This window comes from Elaeis guineensis, chromosome 1 (assembly GCF_000442705.2).
Source record: "Elaeis guineensis isolate ETL-2024a chromosome 1, EG11, whole genome shotgun sequence".
In the NCBI taxonomy this organism is placed as follows: Eukaryota; Viridiplantae; Streptophyta; class Magnoliopsida; order Arecales; family Arecaceae; genus Elaeis; species Elaeis guineensis.
The window spans coordinates 148,284,640-148,299,415 of record NC_025993.2 but is presented as its reverse complement, the minus strand read 5'-3'; the positions used below and the strand labels follow the sequence as shown (position 1 = coordinate 148,299,415).

Sequence of the window (14,776 nt, the reverse complement as noted above, 5' to 3'; positions counted from 1 at the left end):
ACAAGAAAGAACTCGATCCGCTCCAGCTTCTGTGATCAAGTTCGCAACAAGTTTGGCAGCAATGGACTCACGTCCTTGAGTCTGGAATCATGGAAGGTTCAAAAGTATCATGGAACTAGATGGCAGCTGTAAGCATCTTCCACCATATCAAAGGTGCAAAAGCTGATGATAAAAGTTTCTAGCTCACAAGAGAGATCATTTAGAAAGACAACTGGAAAGTACAAGCTTATTCTAACATTTCTGGATTTTATGCTGTTTAGAAATACCTTGTCCTCAGTGTGCTTGTGTATTCTATATGTGCATCTGAAAACATCAACTTAATACCCTAATAGATGTACAACCATGGTCACCTGGATAGGTTACTGTCTTGAGTGTTAGGACAGGACTGTCCCACCATTGTCTGAACATCCCGATTGGCATGTCTTGGGACATTCCCTGTCCGAAGTATTGGGACGGGGCAGAAGGCAGTATATCCCATTCCATAGGAAAACTGGGACAGCCCAGTCCCGCGCGATTTAAAATACCATATACAGCAGAGGAAAAAAAAATTACCTTTCTATCCGCTCTAGCATATCCAAAATATGGAATGACAGCTGTAATGGTTCGTGCAGATGCCCTCCTACATGCATCTATCATTACCAGAAGCTCCATAAGATTCTCATTTGCTGGGGGGCATGTTGGTTGCACAAGGAAAACATCGCATCCCCTGACACTCTCTTGCAGTTGCACGTATATCTCCCCATCAGCAAAACGTTTAATATTAATTTTGCCAAGGTTCAAACCCAAGTAGCTTGCAACTTCCTATGTACATGCACAAACAGCAGAAAGAAATTGATGAATATGAATTGAAAATCATGACAAGACCTTTTATAGCATACTAGAAATTAACTACATCCCTGCTGTGAAAATCAGGGAACAAGGAAGTTTACACCAAAAAATGCTAAAGACTAGACTCCTTTGAAGCAATATTGTTGCATGAACGTATCTATTTCTAGGTGTTGGCAGAGTCTTTGTGCAAATGATCTTATGTTGTTTGGAGGCATTGGAGTGCTCATCAAGGCATCCCAGGTACTCATTATGTTGTGTGGATGTCTCCTATATCAATGATAATGCATAGGCATCTAGCTAGCTCAGCTTCTTCATAAGCACAACTTGAAGTAAGGCAGGAATGATATTACCGATTTCATCTTTAAGCTTTTAGCCTATGCACCACTAGCACTAGATTGGTAGATCCATCATGCCAAGTCAGCATTACCCTATGCACATGCTAAAAGTTAACCGTAGTGACACACCACTACAATCACAAACTCAGACCCACACTAAAGCACCAGTTGGTAGTTGAAATGAAACCGGATGCAATACCATCATGAATCTCTGGCCCAGCATCCATATGTGAAGGTAAGCCATTAGCTAAATTATTACCTTTCTTTATTTGCAAGATCTAACATTATTTTCCCATAATCCAGATGATCCATCATGTTAAAGGAATATTTGCAATTGATCTAAAGCATAAGCAGCATCTGCAGAATAATAGACAAACTTCACAAACGATGGCTTAAGTGTCTCCTTTAAATTTTGGATTTCTTGACAAAAATATCCTTAGAAGGTAAGAAACACCATTTTCTAAAAAACAGGATAACCTGATTATGATGCTGTTGGTCCAATATGGAAATGTACTATGCTATCATTGATTCATTCCGATAGGCTGTATGGAATCTGGCAATTGGTACCATAAAAATTTATTTTGATAGCCCAAGAAACAATGTGCTATATTGCCAATGGCAAGTAAATAGATGCCGTGGCAGCTTCACAACATAAATGCAAGCAATCTGTTATTTACAATTTCTATCACTTAGTATTTTCAAGAAATGAATTGAGCATACAATCACATTCTCCATCCTCACAAATGCCTATATTTTCCTTTTTTTGGGAGGATAGGACTGCCTACATTATTAAAGAAATATACTTATCCATTTCTGAGTGCTAAACAGTTCATAGCTAGTGTGAATGCATAAAATACCCATAGATCATGCATTGGGTTGGACATCCATGTATATAACAGAAGCAAGAAAAATAAGAACCTGTGCAAGTGAAAGATTTGCAGCGCCAGAGAAAATTCTCATTCTTGTATCAGGCTTCAGAACAATTTCCTTCTCTTGATGTGTTCCCAAGAGCCCAGGCATAGTGGGATTTTTCAATAGTGCTGTGCACAAGCTTCCCTTAAAAAATCGCAATGGCGTTGGCACCCCACACTTCTGGCAGAAGGAAGAAACAACAATAACAATCAAAGAAGCGTGTGATTATAACTAAATGAGTAGATAAACTTTAAACAAGTGATCAGAAGATGTTCACTAAACAAGTTTGAAGTTACTGCATATTGTTTGGCACTAATGGAATAACAGCATTAAGCTAAAGTTGCTTCAGCATTGTTTCCCACTTCAATCAATTTAATCATAAAACAAAACTAAAAGAACTAAAAAAGTTGCCCTTTTGCTTTCCTTATATTCTATAGCTGCAGGTAAAATAGCAGCAAGTTCTCCAGTTTTCAATGCTGGTGCCGTCAAACAGCTCACCTGGTGAATACATGAATGGGAAATAATGTATCTTTCTTTACATATGGTCATTTTGATATATTATTAGTCATGTAATGCCATATAACATGATATGGAGATGTGCTTATTTTACTTATTGTTAAAACATTGACACATAAACTGGGACCTGCTCATTCTCGCTCTCTATCTATCTATCTATCTATCTCTCAGTTCTAAAACTTTCTTTCATATCATACCATCTTATGTAATACTTTGGATTTAGATAACAATCATGATGTGTCATCGCTAACCCTAATGTTCCATTATCATGAGTTCATGCATTGTGCCCCTGATTGCTATGAAATGTTCTTCCCTAGAGTCCATGCTCATTCAGTTCTTTTCCCCTTGCTATACTCCTACCCACCATGTACCTTAATGCTTTGCTGCAAATAGCAACTAACCAAGGCAAGTGACTTTAGAACTCTCCAACATTTTAATAACTTGGAACTTGAAGTTCATGACAGCTGCAAATAAACCAACGAGGTCATTTTTCAGCCCCATGGCTCCATTAAACAGTACAAAGGCAACTTAGATAATAGTGAAAGAACTTAAAATGCATTATTCTTGTGTTGGAGATAATGAAAATTCTGACTGACTTCTTCAACATAGTTTATGCTTAAGAAGGTCTACAAGCTCATCGTAAGCTTCAGCATCCTCCTTATGTCATTTATCATCTTTGTTAAGTCATCTAAAAATCACTGCAAGTCTGGCCTAGACATATTAGTGGAGTGATCCTTCAAATTCGAATGAAATCACAAGCATACACATATAAATTAGGTACCTTTTTCAGACCTGTTAATTTCAAATACTGGTCTTTGTTGCAGCCTCTTCCTTTGTGGTCCTCAGCCCTCTGTGTTCAGGGCCCCCCCTCCCACTCGCTTCCCCCTTCCCTCGCTCCTCTTCTATTCTCTCTACCTCCTCATTTTTCTCTAGTATGGGAGTCCCTTTAACAATAGCCTAACAACATCGTGACATGGTAGGGAAGCCATGGCAAGGTCAACAGCAGCTGTAGGCTATGAAGGTGATGCAGTGGCAGGTGGTAGCCGAGACAGCGGTGGAGCCCTAAATTTCCCCAAGGCAGGATGTGAGAGTTGAGATCCATGACTTTCTCGTCTTCGTTGGAGAGCAGTGGAGTGGAAGGGAGTGGCGAGGAGTCAAAGATGGCAGAAAGGGAGATGCTGATGAGGTGCATAAGGCAGCAATGGAGTTGCTCTATGATGGAAATAGGGCTAAGCCGGTGAAGGGAGAGTATGGTTACTGATGTCAAGTGATACGGGTGAAGCTAGCAGAGGCTAGCAACTAGTGGCCAAGCAAGGGAAGGTTCCGAGATGAACCAAGTGTTGAAACTTGAGGGTTGGCCAGTAGCCTGCACCCAAGATGTTCGTTATTTTGCTTATACTATTTTTATGTTGTATTAATGCGGAGGCAGGCTGAGTGATGAAAGTGGTTTTGCAGACCCTCTGAAATGAGGTGACGATGTGACTGATTTGTAGGTACTAGTTTGTAGGATGTTGCGGAGGTAAGCATGCCATTATCGCTTTGTTTAATCATTAGGGAGCAACAAAGGACATGATCATGGTAAGATTTGTAGTATTAATCGATATCTTAACATACTAGATGTATCATACTATATCAGCACCGAATCGGTATGCAGTCTTGTACCGTACCAATACTCGATATATCTTGACATCTCGTGCTGTACCGTATATTGATGCTGTAAAAAGATGTCCAATATCGAGATGGCAAACCTTAGATTATGGAATGCTACAACATCTTAAGCTGCTCGGTTTGGAGTAAACTGAGCCAAAATAAGGGTGGACCAACATGGTTCTGCCCCTTCGATTCAAGAAACCGGAGGGAGGGGAGAGGAAAGGGGGTGAAAAAGAAGAGAAGAGAGTGGGGGGAGAAACCAAAAGAGAAGAGAGGAGTGGAAGGATGAGATAAAGAGGGATGGAGGGAAAGAGAGGGAAAGGGAGGAAGAAGGGGGGGAGAGATTGAGAGGTGGAGGGCGGGCAGCCGAAAGCCCTCGGTCCCCTATTTCGATAGGGGATTGAGGACTTCCGACGGCCCCCCCTCTCTCTCTCTCGGCCTTTCCTCCGCATCTCTCAGTATCTCTCTCCCTCTCCCTCATACTCTCTCTTTTCCTCTCTTTTCTTCTCTCTCTCTCCCCCCCCCCTTGTTGGCTTTATTGTATCGATATGAGACCAGAACAGAATGACACGATAATGCACAGTACCATACTGTTGAGCAACCGGTATGGATCCCTTAGATATGATGGAGGGAGCTTGATCAAGTGGGGGTGGATGAACTCAGTGGTGGAGCCTGGTGAAAGAGCCACAAATGGACACTTTGAAAATTTGAAATAGTCTAATTTGTTTGGGTTGAGTTGTAAGAGCACCGTTTTAATAGACTGGTTGACTTGGTTTGTATTTGTTTGGATACTACTATTGCAAGAAGAACAAGGAAGAAAAACACCATCTTCTTAAGAAATGGAGTGAAAAAAAACTCAAATTTCGACATTATTATGGACAAATGTCAAATTACACACATCAACCCCTATTCATAGGAATCCAATCCTAAATTTCCAAAAATAGCAAAATGACTTGAATTAGGAAAACTCCAACAAAAACACATCCACTACTCAAACTTATCCCTCGATTCAATCCCCAAGGATTTAGGTCCTAGCAAGATGTCCTGCGGGACACCGAAATGGGGTACTATCTCATGTGTCAAGACACGGCCGTCCTGTTAGCATCCCAGCATCCTGATTGGGATGTCTTGGGACATCCTTTGTTTCAAGTGTCGGAATGAGATGGGATGGCGGTGCGTCTCGTTCCATGAAAAAATCGGACCAGCCTCATCTCATGAGATTTAAAATCTTATCAATCCCCATCAAAATCAGACTCTTTAAGCTACCAAAACAGAAATTTTCTAAAAAAATTCTAAATATTTTCTAAAACACAGAGGACAAGTTTGACCAACCAAAAACAGCAAGTAAATAACAGGATTAGCTTTTAAGTAATATGGAACTTTCGATTTTGCTGAACCATGCTTTACGAGATCTGAGTGAATGCTCTATAGGGATCTATTATTTATTAAGGTAAGGCCCTTAGGGATACCATCTTGGGTCCTCGATAGTTCTTAATGCCTTGTTAAGTCTTGGTTGCCATGGATCGGGCAGTCCCACTCAAATAATACCTTTCCAAGAATTGTTGTCTTAAGAGCAAAAAAGAAGAACATTGTCTTCTTAAGAAACATAGTGTACAAAAAAAAAGAAAAAGAAAATAAGACTCATATTATTATGAATAATGTTCAATTGCACAATCATCATCCCCCATGCATAAGATTCCAATCCTAAATTACCAAAAATAGCAAAATGACTCGAGTTATAACAAAAACCTTCAATAAAAACACACCTACTACTCAAATTATATTCCTAGCTCAAACCCAATCAATCAATCTCTCTAAGCCTAATGACATAGAAATTTCTTAAATATTTTCTAAAATACAAAGGACAAGTTTGATTGACCAAAAATCATAGGAAAACAATGGAATTAGCCTCTGATCGCCGTATGAATTTTGATCATTTGGTTGATAACTTTCCAACACAATCTAGATCACTAAAATCCAACTCATAGTTTGAAAGTTATGCTCGATTTCTAAAGGTTGGGCATTTTGGCCCCATGCACTTGAATTGACTTGCAACTCCATTCGATCCATTTTCTATGCTTAATCCAAAGTTAACTTTTTTACATTACATCAATTGCACTGCTAAGGGTTCCTTACCTCTTTCCTTCCTTCTCTGCTTTTCTCATTTTTCTTCTTGTTTTCTCTTTGTACTCATTTCATTTCTAATGAAATTTGTGGTGAATCTCTTTCACCATCCCCCTCTCCCTAGTTTATGGTGATGAAAAGATCACTATTGGAATTCGTTCTTATAAAGCAACATCTTTGACTTTTGTTAGGGATAAAGGATCTCAAAATTACTCGAGAAATTACAAGCTTTCTCTTCTCTATTCAAGAAGAAAAAAAGGAGGCTTAAAAGTTATTAAGGCACTCTTGTCCTATTGATGGTATACTTTTGAATCTTCAATGGATCTCCAAGTGCAAGAGTACCTAGACAAATTGCATTAGTGGCAGGAGTTGAGAAGTCACAAAATGTTCATCATTACAATCCCCGAAACCTACTACATACATGCATAGATGCATGCACACAGTTATGCATGAAGGCATGCAGGAATGCATGTATGGTCTTATGTATGTGTGTTGGCTTTGATAGCATGTTAAACATTAAACCAGACCCTCAAAGTTGGAGATGAGATCATTGATCATGATCTATACATTAGAGAGCATATAAATTGAAAGATCGAAATTTCAATCGTGTGCTTCATTAAATTTTCTGGTCAATATACTTTTTATTAAAAAGCTTGCAAAAGAAGGAGAAGGAGACATTACAAATTTAAAGTTCCTAAATCTTCTATTACATGAAATGATGCAGAATATCTGGCCGAAAAGTACATAGGCTAGATGGATTGCAAAAAGCAGCGAAAGCCCAAATAAAAGGGCTGGGGCGTCAAAACGGAGACATAAGCTTTAAATGGCCGCAACTTTTGATCCAAGAAGAGTTATGGGACCCATAATGTATCAACGGAAAACTCCTTCCGAACCCTACGATCATGAATTGGGTTTATCCATTCACCCCAATTTTTGAGCCCAAAATCCATCATTTTAGTGGGTTTCAGGGCTGTTTTATATTTGAGAGTCCATCTTTGGTTCAATTTTGTATTCTTAGTTTTATTTAATTTCCAACTACCTGTGTTAGGGTTAAGACACTATAAATACCTTTGATTTGTGTTTATTCGATTATTATCCATAAAAATCACATGATTATTTTCTCTAGTTGGAGTTTAAGGTTCTTCTTTGTTATCTCAAAGGTTTTCATCTTGTGTGAATCCTTATTTATTCGCCAATGCTACATCAGATGGTATCAAAGTAGGTCACAGCACTATCCATTCTTGATGGATAACTGTGATGAAGTCGGAAACAATCGCCCTATTGACGCTGATCAAGGGGTGCAAGTGAATTGGGAGGCGAGATGTGCCCAGGGAGCAGCGGTTGAAACTCTGAAGTGACAAACAAAAGCACTTGAGCGGCAGTTTGCAACCTAGAGGGCCTATGTGAGCGGTTTGATGCTCTGGGGATCAACACAAATAGGAATCATGATGAAGATAGGGGATTTGTCAGAGATGGAGCTCGTGGCCTATCTATCAACAGAGCTATTCCTGCAAACCCACATAGATAACCAGACTGCGGGCTTTCAAAAAGATTACGATGATCAAGGAGAAGCAGATTATGCATATTATAACCGGCATCGTGACTTTGGTCGACACCCGAGGGGGTCGAAGTACTTTCGACTAAAAGCAGACATCCCCTCCTTTTTAATGGAGATCTCAATGTCGAAGATTTTCTTAACTGGCTATCTAAGTGTGATTGATTCATGGAATATTTAGGTATCTCGAATGAGAAGATGGCAAGACTAGTCACTTTCATATTGAGGGGAGGAGCATCTGCATGGTGGCAAAGATTGTCAGATGATCAATTAAGACGAGGATTACCTCCTGTTGAGACTTGGTTTTGGATGAAGTAGTTGTTGAGGCTGCAATTCCTTCCCCCGGATTATGATCAGATTCTGTTTAATAAGTACCAGAAGTGTGTCCAAGGCCACAGATCAGTACATACATATATTGCTGAGTTTCTTAGGCTAGCAAAATGAAACTACTTATTAAAATCTGAAGGGTAGCAAGAGGCAAGGTATATGTCAGAGCTGAATCTAGCGATATAGGATCGCATAGGAGTTCCAATGGTTCAGTGTTTCAAAGGCGAGAAATATGGCGCCGAAAGCTGAGATGTTGATTCAAGAGTGTTCCTCTAGTATTGGCAGATTCAATTCTACACAATGAAAGTGGGAAGAATCGAATCGATTTAATGCAGATAAGGGCAAAACATCTCAAAATAATTCATAGCCTAAGTAAGAAAGTAAAGCAGACAAGACTGGTGGGAAGCAGATGCAGACAAGAGACAATAATGAAAGGGACAATTATGATCGAGGTAACCAGTGGATGAATAACCCTTATGCCAGGCCTGCTCCAATGAAGTATTATAAGTGCAACGAGATAGGTCACAATTCTAGTGATTGTCCACAAAGGAAGGTTGTTAATTTGGTGGAGAAAGAAGATGAAGATGAAGATGAAGATGCTAATAATGGTGATGAGTACCTTTGTGAGCCAGATGGAGATGGAGAAGAGTATGATGAGCTGGGCTAGACTTATGTGGTGCGGAAGCTGATGTTGTCACCTAAGGTGGAGGATGATATACAACAGAATAAATTATTCCATACCAAGTGCATAATTAACAAGTCTCTCTTTGATTTAATAATTGATAGTGGTAGTTGTGAAAAAATAATTGCTAGAGAGACGTGAAAAGATTGGGATTGACTGTGGAGAAGCACCCCAACCCTTACACTATTGGTTGGATTAGAGTAGTTGATGATATTAAAGTAACTGAGAGGCGTAAGGTATCCTTTTCTATAGGCAGATATAAGGATGAGGTGTATTGTGATATTGTTGACATAGATGCTTGTAATCTGATATTTGGTAGACCTTGGCAGTTTGATGTTGATGCTAGGCATGAGGGCGAAGAGAATGCATATAAGCTTAGCAAAGGTGGCGTGAAATTTATGTCGTTACCTTTCAAGGAAAATTCTCTATCCAAAACTTCTAAAGTGGAGGGGAAGGCTTTCCTAACTTTGACTTATCATTGCCATGAGTTTGAAACAGATTACAAGGAGGCTAAGGAGCTGCACTTATTGGTGGTGAAAGGCGTGACTAGTAGTGAGAAAGAAAAGAGTGAGATTGCCATGCTAGATGCAATCAGGCTTTTACTGGAGGAGTTTGCAGAAATAAGGCCGAAAGAGATTCCTGAGGGATTACCTCCCATGAGGGACATGCAACACCAGATTAATTTGATCCCTGGAGCCAGCCTGCCAAACCTTCCGCATTACAAGATGAGTGCGAAGGAATGAGAGGTTTTGAAAGAAAAAATAGAAGAATTTCTATGGAATGGACTAATTCGAGAGAGAATGAGTCCATGTGCAGTATCCGCATTGTTGACTACTAAGAAAGATGGCAGTTGACGGATGTATGTTGATGGCAGGGCCATTAATCAGATCATAATAGGGTACAAGTTTCCAATCCCTAGGTTGGATGATATGCTTGATCAATTACACGGATATGTGGTTTTTTTCAAAAATTAATTTGGTGAATGGGTACTATCAAATTCGGGTTAAATCTGAAGATGAGTGGAAGACTGCCTTCAAGATCAAGGAGGGACTGTATAAGTGGCTGGTGATGCCATTTGGGCTATCTAATGCCCTAAGTACTTTTATGCGACTTATGAATTAGGTTCTAAAACCTTTTATCAACAAGTTTGTTATTATTTATTTTGATGATATCTTGATTTACAATAGCATAGAAGGTGAGCATATTGAGCACTTGGAGGCAGTACTAACAGTTTTGCAAGAGAAAAAGCTTTATATCAACATGAAGAAGTGTATATTAATGACTGACAGATTGCTATTCTTGGGCTATGTTGTGAGTGCAGATGAGATTCATATTGATGAGAAGGTACGCACCATTGGAGACTAGCTGACACAAAAAACGATCAGTAAGGAAGCTTTCATGGCTTAGCGACCTTCTACGGGAGAATTATTTGAGGTTTCAGCAGCATTGTGGCACCTATCACTAAATGTCTAAAGAAGAAAAAATTTGATTGGAATGAAGCTGCAAAGATAGTTTGATGGTAATTAAGGAGAAGTTGAGCAGTGCACCTGTATTAGCACTACCTAACTTTTAGAAGCTGTTTGAGGTGGAGTGTGATGCTTGTGGAGTTGGCATCGAGGCTGTTTTGTTACAAGAGAGGAGGCCAGTAGCATTTTTCAGTGAAAAACTATGTGATCCTAGGCAGAAGTGGTCCACGTATGACAAAAAATTTTATGCTGTGGTTCGAACTCTCAAACATTGGAAGTATCATTTCATTGGGCAAGAGTTTATCCATTATTCTGATAATCAAGCTTTGAAGTATTTGAATAGCCAGAAAAGGATAAGCAATGACATGCGCGCGAGGTGGACTACTTTTCTACATAAGTTCCCATTGGAATTAGTGTATAAGGCTCGGGTTCAAAATAAGATGGCAGATGCTTTGAGTAGGCCAGCAGCTTTGCTAGTGAACTTGCAGCAGGAGATTGTAGATTTTGATTGCTTGAAAAAGCAGTATGCGGACGATGAGGAATTGGGAAAAATCCGACATAGGTGCATTCAGAAAAATCCAGCTGAAGATTTCTACATACATGAGGGCTTCTTGATGCGAGGTAATCAATTATGTATTCCTATTCTTCCTTGTGGGAGAAATTTATTCATAATTTGCATGAAGGCTGCTAAATAGGTCACTTGGGGCAAGATAAAATAATTACTGCAATGGAGGAGAGATATTACTAGCCACAACTGAAGAAAGATGTTGGCAGGTTTGTTCGAAAATATTATACTTGTCAAATAGCTAAAGGACAAATGAAGAATACATAATTATATATGCCTTTGCCAGTTCCTAAAAATATCTGGGAAGATTTGTCCATGAATTTTATTCTTGGCTTACCATGCACCCAAAGAGGGGTGGATTCTATGTTTGTTGTTGTTCATAAATTTCTAAGATGGCGTATTTTATCCCTTGCAAGAAGACTTCGGATGATGAGCATATTGCTAAGCTGTTCTTTCGAGAGGTGGTTTGATTGCATGGCATGCCCAAAATCATTATCTCAAATAGAGACAACAAATTCCTAAGTCACTTTTGGAAGACTTTGTGATGAATGTTTGACTCTTTGAATTATAACAGCACTGCTCACCCACAGACTGATGGACAAACTGAGTCTCTTAATCAGACTCTAGGTAATCTGATTCGGAGCATCTGTAAAGACAAGCCGAAGTAATGGGATTTAGTGCTTGCACAAGCAGAGTTTGCATATAATATTGCGCAACATAGTGCTATAGGGAGGTCGCCATTCTCAATAGTTTATTTGTAGGCTCCAAGGTATGTGGTGGACTTAATGAATACTCTTAAGGGACTTGAATTCAGTGCTGGTACTAAGAGATTTGCCAAACAGGTTCAAAATAATCAAACCGAGGTGAGACAAAAGTTTGAAACTACTAATGCTAAATATAAGACCACTGCAGATAGGCATCACAGGGAGAAAGTTTTTACTGAAGTTCCTTCGCAAGGAAAGATTTTCGATTGGCACCTACAGCAAGCTGCAGTAGAAGAAGTATGGGCCATACCAAATCCTATGGAAGATCAATGATGATGCCTATGTTGTTGATCTTCCTGATAGTATGGGTATTTTCAAGACCTTTAATGTTGCTGATATTTATCCTTATCATCCAGAAGATGAGGTTTTGTATCCTGATGCTGATGACAACTCGAGGATAAGTTTTTCGCAAGTGGAGGGGAATGATGTGGAATATCTGGCTGAAGAGTACTTGGACTAGATGAATTATAGAAAATAGCAAAAGCCCAAATAAAAGGGCTAAAGTGACAAAACAGGGACCTAAGCTTCAAACAACCATAACTTTTGATCCAAGAAGAGTTACAGGACCCATAATATATCAATGGAAAGCTCGTTCCGAGCCCTACGATCATCAATAGGGTTTATCCATTTATCCCAATTTTCGAGATCAAAATCCATCATTTAAGTGGGTTTTGAGGCCATTTTATGTTTAGGAGTCCGTCTTTGGTTCAGTTTCGTATTTTTATTTAATTTTCAACTATCCGTGTTAGGATTGAGACACTATAAATACCTTTGCTTTATGTTTATTTGATTATTATCAATAAAAATCATAAGATTATTTTCTCCAATTGGAGCTAGGGTTCTTCCTTGTTATCTTGAAGGTTTTCATCTTAGGTGAATCCAAATTCGCCAACACTACATCATGAAACTCTAGAAAGTCATTTCAAATGCTAACACTTCAGACTGAGGTAAGTCAGGGCAATCTGTTTATTAAGCGCCTCCATTCTTAAGTCGAGCATCTCCAACTTATCTTCAAAAATTTGATTCAACATTGGTTCAACCGATGAGCCAATTCATCCCTTTTCTTTTTTTCACTGTTTTATCCACTTCCACACACAACAAATATAATTCGCACCATTATTGAGAGGTTTTATTCCATCACACATTATACTGCTCTATCATCGTGCTCAAAAACAGAATTCCAAATACCTTCACACGCTAACTTAATTCTTCCTTCCATCAACTTGATGAGAGCTCGTTCCATATTCTCCCTGAATAAAACCTGTTCTTTCATTCCAATCGATCATGATCCTCTGTTATCTAATGTCATTTACCTTAAGATATGTCAAGTTGTTTGTCTCTGTTCCTTGGGCCATCACTTTCAGTTCGATCAAAGATTAAAAAAAAAAATCTCCAACAAGAACCGCTCTTCCACTGGAATAATCTACCTAAAGACTGATAACCAAAGAACTACCCCTGATTCATCTAAGTACCTTCTTATTTCTAGAACCCATTCCAGAATATGCTTTAGAGAAAGAAATAAACAACCATCAGATTATAAAATCAAGCCTCAGCAAAAGAACTCACCATGAACCCAGATAGAGGCACTCTCGAAGTTAGGATTCTGGAGGCCGTATGAATCCCCGATCCTCCGGCGAGGAACGACGCCTCGGGTCTCAAAGAAAGAGAGGAGAGGGCCATCGCCGCCATACTCCAAGAAAAGTGGACGAAAGAGAGGAAACCCGGACAGCGACAATCGGACGAGATAAGGATTTCGACAGGGTTTTTAAGGCCAGAGCGAGGTAGGGGAAGGAAGAAGGGGGATGAACCTCCGGATTCGGAGATTCTTCGCGCCGAGAAGCTTTCTTCCCCATCCGTAGCTTTATGCCTTGCCCTTTTCGTAGGAGAGGACCGGGTGCCGCGACCGCGTCGGGATTTAGGCGGTTCTTTAAACTATTGTCGGACGACTTGATTGGCCTTGCTCTTTCGATCCTATTACCATATTTGCCATCACAGGGTGGGGGACGGGGAAGGGGTTTTGTCGTGGTCGCTTTCTTACCGTTGCCTTTGTGGGCTTGTGAAAAGGTGTATAATTTTATTTAAAAAAAAAAAAGAAAAACGTAATTATGTTTGCTGTTCCGGCAGATTTCATCTTGATTTCCCATTAATTTATAAATCACTCTCCCGCTCTTTGATTTTTCAAAATATCATTGTTCTGTTTTCTAAATGAGGAAATTGTGGATAAGAGGCAACGCAACTACTCGATTTTACTTTAAAAGATAATTTATGTAAGGTTAATTTTAGCCAACAGAATATAATTGTGTGATATAAATACTCCCTATCCCTCTCCCTCTCCTCTCCCACTCTCACACATACTTTTTCTCTCATCAATCTATTCTTTTCCTCGTATTAAAATTATATTTCTTCCTCAACCATGGCATGCCCTGTGAACATTAAAATATCTTATCCAATTTAAAAAATATCTACCATGCAATCATCTAATATTGCTAATTGCTTCAAAGGCATCGTGAATTGTAATAGTAAATTAGTCAAGTGTTGAATAGTAATATCACGCATTCAACAATAGACATATTGAGCTTAAAAATATATACTCTACTTATTATGTTTGAAATAATGAATAACAAAGCTACTAGAATTTTATCAATGTAGGCTTGTACTCAGCAAAGTTATAGTCTAATAGGTTGCATCTTTTTTTTATCGAAAAGCTCGGCAATACTATATTTGAATCTTAGGTAGGTCTCTGCTTGAATCATTTTTATAAGATAATTAGTGGTGCTTGCACTAATTTTCTCAAGGGAAAAAGAATATCATATGCATTGGCATGACAAGGAATCAATAGTTGAAGCTTAAAATTTGAAAATTAAATCATGTGTATAATTCATGCACAACTTTATAGAAAACCAAAATATGTACTATGATGTAGTTCTAGGTATGGTAATGAGAGAACCAATTATAAAGCATAAACCAAAAGAACAAGGGATGAACATTCTTTTCGACTCAAAAACATATTGTTCGGATCCATATTGTTCGGATCATATATAATGTAACATAT

At 39.0% G+C, this 14,776-nt stretch overlaps 1 protein-coding gene across 3 annotated transcripts in view; it reads right to left on the bottom strand.

Annotated features, from left to right (window-relative positions):
* Positions 1–13,634, bottom strand: part of LOC105061245 (ribose-phosphate pyrophosphokinase 1) — a 19,050-nt gene extending 5,416 nt beyond the window's left edge. For 2 of the 3 annotated variants that reach the window (XR_012134314.1, XM_073243411.1), the window contains exons 1-4: positions 13,291–13,634; positions 2,082–2,255; positions 553–801; positions 1–81 (exon numbers count right to left, since the gene is read on the bottom strand). Coding sequence is in view for 1 of the 3 variants with exons in the window: in XM_073243411.1 (XP_073099512.1) it covers positions 1–81; positions 553–801; positions 2,082–2,255; positions 13,291–13,413 (627 nt within the window). In the remaining 2 variants the exon portion in view is untranslated. The remainder of the gene's footprint in view (positions 82–552; positions 802–2,081; positions 2,256–13,290) is intronic. The other variant, XR_012134315.1, reaches the window with a different exon arrangement.
* Positions 13,635–14,776: the final 1,142 nt, after the last annotated feature.